The sequence below is a fragment of the Mauremys mutica genome, chromosome 9 (assembly GCF_020497125.1).
Source record: "Mauremys mutica isolate MM-2020 ecotype Southern chromosome 9, ASM2049712v1, whole genome shotgun sequence".
Taxonomy (NCBI): domain Eukaryota; kingdom Metazoa; phylum Chordata; order Testudines; family Geoemydidae; genus Mauremys; species Mauremys mutica.
Window position 1 is genome coordinate 85,168,664 of NC_059080.1, and position 12,339 is coordinate 85,181,002.

Genomic DNA, 12,339 nt, shown 5'->3' on the forward strand with positions numbered 1-12,339 from the left:
GTGCAGTCAAAAGGCAAATTCGTACACTTGCTTTGAAACCTTGATAGCTTGATCCTAGATAACAATTCCTACAAAGCTGTTGGTTCCCTTGTTACACTATGGCTGCCTTCACAAATCAGTCAAGGAAGCTCATGTGGAGTATCTACATCTGGCCCATGAGCAGATGGATAATAGTCTGTTCTATTTTTTACTAATTAGTTAAACAGTTCCAAAGCAAACAGGGCTCAAAGAGAGAGAGAGAGGAGAATACAGATTTCCTTCTCTGGCTTCCCAAACTTTCTTAAAAGAGTAAAAATTAAACCTTAAGCCAAAATTTTCCCTATATTTTTCCTGTTTATTCATTAAAGTAGTCAATGCCTGCTGCTACTGGGGGCAGAAATCTACTCTACCCACGTAGAATTCAAGTATTTTCCTGTTTTCTTGATTATGGCCAATGACATAACAAGTTCTGTACCATAAAGTCATATGCTTGTTTGTGTGCCATAAAGTTAGGTCAAATAACATTGTATTCAATTGGGGGAGGAAGGGCAAAGAGTGGATCTTTCTCCTCTCACTTCCAGTGGTGTAAGTCAGGAGCAACTCCACTGAAGCCTGGGGAGTTACACACCAGTGGAAGCGAGAGGAGACTATGGGCTGCCATCTTTATTCTTTAGACAGAATTTGAACTATCAGAGCCTCACCTTCATTATTTGTACTGCCCTATTAGAAAATCCCTCTGATAGCTTGTGGAATCCACGGATGATATTTAATGATTGAACCAAAAATTATAGAGGAAATTACAATCAGTAGCAGTGCAGGAAATCTTGTACCTGTTATATCCTTGGGGCAGCCGGTGTAGGAAGCAATCACTTGAGGCCAGAGAGCAGACAGCTAACCAAAACCTCCATTTTATTTACAGAAACAGAGAGCTCACTCAGCCGGTTGAAACCGGCTGAGCTATCCCTTAATAGTCTAACTCAGTTGCCATAGTAACAAAACCCATGACAATCAAATACACAACATATTCCTCCCCCCCTAATAAGAACATCCCCTAAATAAAACACACACTAAATTAGAGAAGGAGGGTAGACTGCCTCCATTCCCGGCTAAACCCTGGGGATTATTTTGCCCCATAACCGTGGGTTCGCCCTAACTAAAGATGCCGATGAGGAGGCCTTCTGTCTCTAGGTGGATTACGGCGAACTTCTGGTGTTGTTGCACCCGAAAGTACTAGGGGCTCAGGGTCCGCAGCACGAATAGGTGAGGAGGTGGTATCAGCTCGTGCTGGGCAAAGGGGTATCTCAGCTGCCGGCAGTAATGGAGGAGAACAGTCAGGAACAGGTGACTCATGATTCGGTGTCTCACCAGGAGGGGTGAAGTCAGACCCCTCAACTGCAGATGGGTCCTGAAGACTGGCATGACCTGGCAACAGCTGATCTACATGTCGCCGCCAGGTAAGATTCTCTGCAGTCCGGACTGTATAGGAAACAGGTCCTGTTTGAGTGATGACTGTGGCCGGGACCCATTTAGCTCTGGAAGTATAATTCCGAGCCAAAACTGGCTGCCCTGGGCTAAAGGTTCGGTCTTTTGCTCTGGGTGCCCGTCTGATTACTTGATATTGCTGCTGATGTTGCACAGTTTGTCTGGGTTCAGAAGGTTTCAGCAGATCAAAGCAAGTGCGCAGCTGTCGTCCCATCATTAGAAAGGCTGGGGAAGCCTGGGTCGTAGCATGAGGTGTGTTTCTATAGGAAAGTAAGAAGGTATCCAGACGCTTTTGAATGGAGTGTTGTCCCTTTGCTGATTTCAAAGCGTTTTTCATTGTCTGCACAAATCTTTCAGCTAATCCGTTGGTGGACGGATGATATGGTGCTGACGTGATGTGGTGTATCCCATTTGCCTTCATAAAATTTTGAAACTCCTGAGAGACGAACTGCGGTCCGTTGTCGCTCACAAGTTGTTCTGGCAGACCAAAACGACTAAAGAGTCCTCGTAGTTTTTGGATAGTACTCTCTGCAGTAGTGGACTGCATTATAGAGACTTCTGGCCATTTAGAATGGGCATCTACTGCCACCAAGAACATGCTTCCTTCAAGGGGGCCAGCAAAGTCAACGTGAATACGTTGCCACGGGTTTTCAGGCCAGTCCCATGGGTGTAGGGGTGCCCACTGGGGTGCATTTCTTACACTCTGACATGACATACAAGCTTTTGCCTTCTCTTCAATAGCACTGTCCAATCTAGGTCACCAAAAATAGCTTCGTGCAATTTCCTTCATGCGCACTATTCCACAGTGACCGGAATGTAGCTGTTCTAACATCTGTGATCTCAGGGGTGGTGGAATAATGACACGCCTCCCCCACAACAAACAACCAGATTGGACCGATAACTCCGTCCGCCTGGACATGTAGGGAACAAGGTCGGGTGAGACCGGAGAGGTTTGTCGAGATTTTCCATGCATCACCAGGTCCATAACTTGGGATAATACTGGGTCAACGCGGGTTGCCTTCTTTATCTGAGTAGCAGTGATGGGTGTATTCTCTACCTGTTCAAAGTAGAAGATTTCCTTTTGGGCACTATCTTGATGTTTGACCGGTAAAGGCAACCTTGAGAGGCCATCTGCATTGCCGTGCAGAGTGGATTTCCGATATTTGATTTCATATGTGTGTGCAGAAAGTATCAATGCCCAACGTTGCATACGACTAGCAGCTAATGGGGGAATGCCTGTGTAGGGTCCAAAAATTGATGTCAGAGGTCGATGGTCTGTAAGAAGAGTAAACTTTCGCCCAAACAGGTACTGATGAAACTTCCTAATTCCAAAAACAATTCCTAATGCCTCACGTTCGATTTGGGCGTAGTTAGTTTCTGCTTTGCTTAGAGTGCGTGAAGCAAAAGCAATAGGTCTTTCTTCTCCTGAAGGCATAATATGTGACACGACTGCTCCCACTCCATAAGGGGAAGCATCGCAGGCCAATTGCAGGGGTAAGGATGGATCAAAGTGCGTTAGAACTTCAGAATTTAGCAATGCATCCTTAGCTTTGTTAAACGCAACATCACAGGCTTCAGTCCACTTCCAGGCCTTGTTCTGCCCAAGGAGCTCATGAAGTGGTTTTAGCAGTGTGGCTAACTGTGAGATGAACTTTCCATAATAGTTCAGTAGTCCTAGAAATGAGCGTAGCTGGCTTACATTTCGAGGTGGGGGAGCCTCCACAATAGCTTTAACTTTTGCAGGGGCCTTATGAAGACCTGCAGAATCGATGATGTGTCCCAAATATTCAACAGAGGGCTTGAAGAATTCACACTTGTCTTTGCGAACTCGTAGGCCATACTCTTCCAGTCTTTGTAGGGTAGCCTCTAAATTCTTTAAGTGATCCTCTTCATTTCTTCCAGTGACCAGGATATCATCCAGATAGCACTGAACTCCTGACAAGCCACACAAGATCTGGTCCATAGCCCTCTGGAACAGGGCGGGAGCCGATGTGATTCCGAAGGGTAGGCGACAGTATCGATAAAGCCCCTTATGAGTCACAATAGTCAACAGCTCTTGGGACTTTTCATTGACGTGCATCTGTAAATATGCTTGACTCAGATCAATCTTACTGAACTTTTGTCCCCCAGCCAGGCCTGCGAAGAGGTCATCGATGCGGGGAAGCGGGTATTGCTCTGCACACAACACTGGGTTGACAGTGACTTTAAAATCACCGCAAATCCGGAGAGAGCCATCTTTCTTCACTATTGGAACGATAGGAGTGGCCCATGAGCTATGGGTAACTGGTATTAGGACTCCATTGGTGACCAGGCGCTCCAGGTCTGCTTCAACTTTTGGCCTGATGGCATATGGCACAGTTCGGGCTTTCAGATATTTTGGTGGACTGCCAGGTTTAATGTTCAATGTCACAGTGATTCCCTTCATACTTCCCAAATCATCTCCAAAAACAGCAGCATGTTTCCTTAGTATAGGGGTTAGACTGGTTTCTTCTTTAGTCATCCGGTGCACTTCTGCCCAGTTCAGCTGAATCTTCCCAAGCCAAGACCTACCCATTAAGGCTGGGTAGTCACCTCTCACCACAAACAGTGGCAATTTAGCCGCCTGTCCATTGAGCTTCACCTTAACATCAATAGTGCCCAACATGGGCACAGCTTCACCTGTATACGTCTTCAGAACAGTTTTTGTTGCCTTAAGCGGAAGATGCTGTAGCTTTTCCTTATACACAGTCTCAGGAACCAGCGAGACAGCTGCACCGGTGTCTAGTTCCATGCGTATAGGTTTGCCCTCCAATAAGGGGGTTACCCAGTATTCATGTGAGCCCGCTGCCAAAGACAAAACATGCAGAGGCACTTCCTCTTGTGAGGAGGTGTCACCTTGATCATCCTGGGTCTGCTCTAGGGTATGCAAGGTTCCTCTTTTTGTCGGCCAGACCACAGGCCTCTTTTTCTTTTGTTTACAGGCATACTCAATGTGTCCCTTTTTGCCACAGTGTCGACACACCAGGTCCTTACACCAGCATTCTGATGCCTGGTGACCCAGCTTACCACAGCGGTAACATTCTTGACTCTGCACCGTTTTGTGGGTCAGTTCTTGTGACACTTTTTGCACCCTAGGGGATGCACCGATGTATTGTGCCTCCCTTGTAGCCAGTTCCATGGAGACAGCAATATCAACAGCCTTCTGTAATGTAAGCTGAGCCTCTGTCAGTAGGCGCTTCCGTATAGCTTCACTGCAGAGGCCACACACTAACCTGTCACGCAGGGCATCATTTAACATCTCTTTAAATTCACAGTGTTCTGCTAGCTTTTTTAAAATGGCTACAAATTGTACAACTGTTTCATCTTCCTTTTGGTCTCTTTTGTGGAACCTATATCTTTCAGCAATTACCAGTGGTTTTGGGGAGAAATGAGACCCCAGGATTTCCACAATGTCACTGTAAGATTTAGTCTCAGGCTTAACAGGGTGTAGTAAGCTGCGTAGCAGAGAGTAGGTTTTAGCCCCTACAACAGTTAAGAATATTGGCACCTTCTTCGCTTCTGTAATGTCATTTGCAATACCAAAAAGCTCAAAACGCTCAGTATACACATGCCACTGCTCTGTATTCTCATCAAAAGGCTCCAGGGGCCTGGTCAGAGTAGCCATGATTTTTAGTTTCACTTTCACAGTCAGTGCAAACAAGCAGCTTTTTTTCTTTGTTTGGTCTTTACCTTGACTTCTACTTCCTTCTGTTACTGGAGCAGCACCAGGATCCCATCCTCGTCGCCAGTGTTATATCCTTGGGGCAGCCGGTGTAGGAAGCAATCACTTGAGGCCAGAGAGCAGACAGCTAACCAAAACCTCCATTTTATTTACAGAAACAGAGAGCTCACTCAGCCGGTTGAAACCGGCTGAGCTATCCCTTAATAGTCTAACTCAGTTGCCATAGTAACAAAACCCATGACAACCAAATACACAACAGTACCGACTTAATATTAAAAATAAAACAAGCTTAGGCAGAGAGAGAATCATCCTCTACCTATTCTATTAGAGTGAAATTCACCTCAGTGCAATCTACTGAAGGCCTTTTACAGCCCCACAAAGCCCTTAATGTGTTGGAACTAGAAAATGAAGTTACCAGTTCCTATAAAGTAGATACTGAATAACAAAAAATAAAAAAAGGGGGGGGGAGAGAATATATAATTCTCTCTATGTATTTCATTTCTTATATTTTGACCTTGAAATCAGAAAAAGATTATAAACTTCATAACTGAATAGAACTTGCCAATTAAGGCTGCAAATACATGTATAATTTATTACATTACATTGGATAACTCATAGTGCATAAAGTTCGGTGCATGTGCAACTCTTTGGGCCTAATATTGTAATGCAGGGACCTATGTCATCTCTTGCTTATGCAGGTGAAAATTCCTGCACTGAAGAGAAATTAACCATATTCCTTAAAACAGGAAGTTCATCCCAGTTCAGCAGAATCATGCAAGGTCCTTGTAATCCCCCCATTTATGGATGATGATAGAATATGCTAAACTACAGCAAAGTTACTCATATGAGTGTTTGCTGGATTGTGTCCTTAGTTTATGTGAAAAGAACTGTGTACTTTATTGACATCCCTTGAGTATGAAATTCTCTATAGACAGAGGAGATAAAATACATCTCTGTCAGTGCAAACCTACAGTAGTCACCACCGAGAAGTCTTCATTTAGCAGTAATTTAGTATGCTCTTGTATCTGATACACTGTCAACCAAAGTCACCTGATCAGAACTATGATTTCATAACCAGGGAATAGGTTTGCAGTTCCAACGTAACATATTTGTTTGAGTTAGTTGCTTTAATTGTCAATGTACATAGTTTCACTTTCTTATATCTGCCTTTGGCTATTGTTATAACACACACAGTTGCACGACTCTACAACATTATTAAATAGCTGTTGTATCTGTATACTCATAGATTGCAAAGAATTTTTCTCTTTGACACTGCATTCCAATCCTTAACTACTCTGATTTTCCCAACATTGTGCAGGCTTGTTTTAAAAAAAAAAATCACAAAACTGATAGCCTGCTTTATTGCGAACCACTACATCCTAGTCACTAGCAACATAATGGATTTTATCTCAGCAATGATAAACTGGGCAGATCTGTGTAAGATCACAGCATATTTATAGTGCTAATTTGATTTGTTAGGTCTGACACAGAGATGCTGACTGTCACTATACAATATGGTTACTGATTAAATCAGACCAGAGCAGATATCGGTGGTAATGGAAAAACATAGCCTTCCCACAAGGCCCAGGAAAAGTGGGTACTTTTATGATATCAATAGTTTTCAAACATTTCAATACAAATTAACTCATTAAGAAAGTGATCAAAAGTAGAACGGTCTTTAAAAAGATAATGAGCATGTCTGTGGTTTTATTAACTAGCCCACAGGGCAGTTGGGCCAAATTCTCAAAGAATCTATCCTAACTGCATGTAAACTTGGGTGATAGAATTTGTGTGCTTGATTACCTATTCTGAATAGACATACAAGGCGCAGTTTGTGGGCCCAGTTTAGAAGGCTGCTTTTCTTGTCCCTGAGAGGGATAGAACCTCTGCAACTTCCCATTCACGTCAGTGAGAGGTTTGAGTGCTCTGCACCTCTCAGGGTCAGATATTTGTAGAGTACCTAAGGTATGTCTCCAATGCAGCTGGGGTGTGTGATTTGCAGCTTGTGTAGATGTACCTGCACTAGCTTTGCTCTAGCTAGCTCTGTACAATAACAGTGAGGACACAGTATAGCAAGCTTCAGCATGGACTGTACAAGTGAGTACATACTGGTAGTGGGGTGGGGTGGGGTAGGGTGGGGGTGACAGAGAGGGGTGGGGAAGCAGACCAGCTCTGAATACCTTATCACTGTCTCCACAGTTCCCTTTTTAGAGAGCTAGCTAGAGTAAAGATAGAGCCAGCATGTCTACGTAAGCTGCAAATCACCATTCTCTCCACCCCTCCCCCCCGCCCCGACCCAGCTGCATTGTTGTTGTAACCTAAGAAAAATAGTATGTAAATGATCAGGCCATGTATGCTATGCATGGATATCTGGAGTCTCCTTGCCCACTATTCATTTGTTAAAGCTGACACTCAGTTTGAACATACATTGCCACTCTTTAAGCCTATGTATAGCCCGTCTGCTCGACAATCTGATGTCATTGGCTGAGAGTTGAGAAATTATTGATCTGTTTTTTTGTGGATGTATTCCTCTTTTTCCTTATTCACTTCATTTTGTGCCTGTAATTTTGTGTGCCTGCTTGTGTCTCAATGTGTGTCAATTTTTAATGTTTTACTGGAACTTGCTGCAATAATATGCTGAGTGTGGCTTTAACTTCTAACATAATAATTCAATAATTAAAAAACAACAACATAAAAAGTGTGTTGGTCAACTATCTCTTGATGACTAAGTCTATTATTTATCACAGGCCATGAGACTAATGTCTCATTAGTCAGGATCCTCAAAATGTATGAGACTGTATATTACTAAAGCAGTAGGAAAGGGAAACACTTACAAGTATTTTAGACTAGATGAAATATACATTTTAATTTCCAGCAAATTTTTCTGCAGCATGATCTCACCAAGAAATAGCATTTTTTCTTTTGCTGATGTCCATGAGTCAAGTCCTATATGTGATGTCTTGGCCCTTTAAATATTTGATCACTTCCTCCTCCTTAATGAAAAGCCTCACTTTCATGTTGATTTCAGTTTTGTTGCCAGAACAATAATTGTTTCCACAGCAGCTAGCTGTGCTTCAATGAGCTCCTCTGTGTCTGCATCTCCTTCTCTGCTGGCTCCAGATAGAACATTGACGATGGAGGCCTTTTATACCACGCATGCCCAGTGTTTCCATTGCCTGAAGAGGAAGAAGAAAATGTAAGGAAATAATACGATAAAAAGGGGGAAAGGTTCACCTAGAGGCACTTGATGATGGACTGCTGCTTTTTGCTGCTGGAACAGTGTGAGCCAGCTAGCTAGAGAAGGAAAAGTAGGCAATTAAAAACAGAATAAAGGAATAGGCACCTGGAGCTAGAAGCAGCGAGGGGGAAGTAAATAGCCATCTTGGTTGACCTCATGCAAGCTAGATTGTGGAATGACCAGATCCAGAAAAAAATACTGACTTTATTAGCACTTACATTCAAGAAGGCTGTTGAAATAGCTGTTGCCATGGAGATTGCAGAGCTGAGAAGTCCTCTTGAATTGGCAAGATAGAGGACCATGGTAACATCAGGAATTTCCGTGTGGCCATTGTTCACAAACTATGTGCACTGAGAATTGCTGGGCATCCCAGATCATTTGCAGAAAGTGCCACAAGAAAGGATACATTGCCATGACCTGTTGCACAGTTCAACAACCAGCAACGCAGAGAAACCGTACATCCAAGAAGACGCTTATGAAGACTGAACCTAAGGAAGGATGGTAAGTCAGGAATTCATAAAGTAGAAAAAGGCAAGAGATCCAGGGACATCAATCAAGACCTAGCTCTACATGTGTTGTTGGAGCTGGAGTCAGAGATGGCATCTGATAGGAGTTCCTACAAGAAAGGAGCTTGATACTGTAGTTGCTGTCTCACTGATTTCTGCATCTACCGATCACCAGATGTTATCACAAATTCCTCTGGAAGAAAAGTCCATAGTTTGAAAGACCTATACCATAGAAAAGTTGGTCCCACAAGGAATACTCTAGGTGAAAGTTCAACTAGATAGACAATCAGTTGTTTTACCCTTGTATATGATTGAAGAAGGTATTATTTGGCAGATCTTGCCTTGAGAAGCACAATGTGAATTGGACTGAGATCAAGGTGATCACAAAAACACCTCATAATCTTCAAGAAATATTGGACAGACACTCCAATATTTTTTAAAAGTTTGGACAGATGAGCAACATGTCAGTGAAGCTCACTGTTAAGTCTCACAGCCAGCTGAAATATTACAAACACAGAGTTGTAGTTCATGCCCTGAAGCCTCTGATGGAAGTTGATTTGAATCATTTAGGGAACACTGGAGTCTTGTCACGGGTTTCACACAGTGAATAGACTACACCTTTCATATCAGTGAGCAAGAAGGGTGGCTCTCTCTGAATTTGTGGAGCTTTCAAAGTGATGCTGAATCCAGTTTTATGTACAGACCAGTATCCACTACCCCTTAGGATTTGTTTGCTATTCTTAGGCTACGTCTATACTACCCGCCCGGGTCGGCGGGTAGCATTCGACTTCTTGGAGTTCGATATATCGCGTCTCATCTAGACGCGAACGGCAGTGGCAGAGTCAACGGGGGAGCCGTGGACTTCGATCCCGCAGCGTCTGGATGGGTGAGTAGTTCGAACTAAGGTAGTTCGAGTTCAGCTACGCTATTCGCGTAGCTGAACTTGCGTACCTTAGTTCAACCCCCCCCCCAGTGTAGACCAGGCCTTAGAGGGATTGTAAATTGGATTTGCTCAATGAATATCTACAAATGGAGACTGATCTGGTATCTCGCAAATATCTCACACTTAATATGCAAAAAGGTTTATTTTGCTAAAATAGGTTGCCTGTCAGGAACACATCGGCACCAGCCTTGTTTCAGAAAGCAATGGATGAGATTCTGAGGGGACTGAATGGACTTCAGTGCTATTTGGATGACATCCTTGTAACAGGAAAGGATGAAGAGGATCTTCAAAATTTGGATGCTGTCTTGCAATGTGTGGAAAGTCATAAACTGAGAGAACATCGAGACAAATGTGAGCTTTTCAAACCTTCTGTTGAATATCTTGGGGATGTAATTGGTGCCATAGGCTTAAGAAAATCTCCATGAAAAAGAACGTGGTTCTTCAAGCACCTCTGCCGGAGACCATGGCACAGTTACTTCCATTTTTAGGGTTGCTTAATTACTACAGTAAATGTATGCCCAAGCTGGTGACAGTATTGTCACTTTTACATGAACTGTTCTAAGCAAAAAAAAATGGAAATGGACTAAAGACTGTGAGTGTGAATTTACAGAAGCACAGAAACTGTTGAGATCAGCTGATGATCTTGTGCGCTTTGATGCTTTGCTACCATTGCAATTGGTTTGTGACACTTTACTATAGAGAGTGGATGCTGTTCCTTCCCATGTTTTTTTCCTGATGCCATGGAGAAACAAATTGCCTTCACTTCATGAACACTCACTACCCTGGGAGGAACTGTGTGTAAATAGAGCATGAAGCTTTCATCATTAGCTTTGGATTCAGAAGTTCCATATCTGTCTGTATGGCAGACATATTTACTTTCTGATGGATCATTTCCTGCTACTTTCAATTTTTGGACCAAAATATGGAATTCAGTCATTATCTACTATTCATATGCAATGGTGGGCATTGCTACTTTCAGTTCATTTCTATATTATTCAGTTCCATAGAGGGACTCACCACAGCAATACTTGATGGATTCTTGCACCTGCCATGCTCAAGCTCTTGTCAATCCAAAGAAACTTCGGACAAAGTGTTCTATCTCATTTTGATGGATAAGTTACCCGTTACTAGCACAGACATCAACCAAAAAATTTCAAGGGTGATGTGCTTTCTCTTGTGGAAAGGAATTGTACTACAAGGTACAGTGTTGGGTCAAAAGAATCCCCAGTATACACAATTTGTGTCACGTCAATGTGAATTATCTGTGAATCGTGTTCTATGGGGTATGCAAGTTATCATTCTGAAATCATTTCAACCTCAGGTTTTGGATGCTCTTCATGAAAATCATTTTGGCATTGTACAGATGAAGGCTGTAGCCCACAGTCATGTCTGGTGATCTACACAGATATTGAAATGGATGCAAAGTTCCGTTCTACATGAAAATTCAGCATGATCCAGATTGTCTGCACTCTTCGTTGTCGACTCAGGATCCTTAGGCATGGACTTTGCTGGACCTTTAGAAGGTTATATATTATTGATCATAGATGATGCCCATTTGAAATGGCCAGAAGTTTCTACTATAGCTACCAAGACCACTGGACATCTTTGTACCTTGTTTAGCCAATTTGGTCTACCATTACAGTTGTTGGGTGACAATGGACCTCAATTCTATTCTGAAACATATCCATTCTGCTCCATACCATCCTGCTACAAATAGACTAGTGGAAAACTTTGAACAACACTTAAGCATGCCTTAAAAGCTAACAAGTCTGTTTTGAGTCATCACATGTAATCAAATCACAAGCTGTGCAAATTGATCAATGACATGAGACTCGTCATTGTTCTTTTCAAGTAGGAGACTTAGTGTGGTCTTGCAACTATGGTTGTGGAGTGAAATGGGTATCTGGAGAACTTGTAAAAATGCATGGGACATGTTTCGTTCCTGGTAAAACTATCTGATAGTATTTTATAGAAATGACATATGGACCAGTTGCAGCCTTGATAAGTATCAGAGTCCAGAGATGTTTATTAGGACATTCTGTTCCTCCAGTTGAACCTTCTTCCACTAAAACTATTAATTTCAACAACTTGGTGGAAGAAAATTTGATATCACATCCAGCTGATTCCTTACCTCTAACTATTGTTTTGCACACTGCCACGCCACCATCATCGTATTATCCCAAAAGAGTGCGAAAACCAGTGGTGCAGTTGAAATTATAAATTGTTTAGTTAATGAATTGCTATTCCAGAGCAGAATAATCCCTTTTAATTTGAGGTGTTAATCCACCTGCAGCTTTTAGTTAGGTTATATAGTGTTTTATGTTAGTTGTGTAAACGTGTGTGTGTGTATCTGGGAAGTTTTTTAAAGTAGGATGGAAGAATGTGATGTCCTGTTCCTTTTAAATATTTGTACACTCCCCTCTCCGCAGTGAAAAGCCTTACTTTCACATAGGTTTCAGTTTTGCTGCCAGAACAATAAAGCTACCACCAC

General features: G+C 42.6%; 1 protein-coding gene across 1 annotated transcript; it reads right to left on the reverse strand.

The window, feature by feature from the left end:
• Positions 1-1,717: 1,717 nt before the first annotated feature.
• LOC123376843 (uncharacterized protein K02A2.6-like) lies at positions 1,718-3,853 on the reverse strand (the record flags this gene model as incomplete). Its single annotated transcript, XM_045029085.1, is given in 2 exon segments — positions 1,718-2,356; positions 2,615-3,853. Coding segments are annotated over 2 exon segments (1,878 nt in total), but the record flags the coding sequence as incomplete, so codon positions are not given.
• Between the last annotated feature and the right edge of the window lie 8,486 nt (positions 3,854-12,339).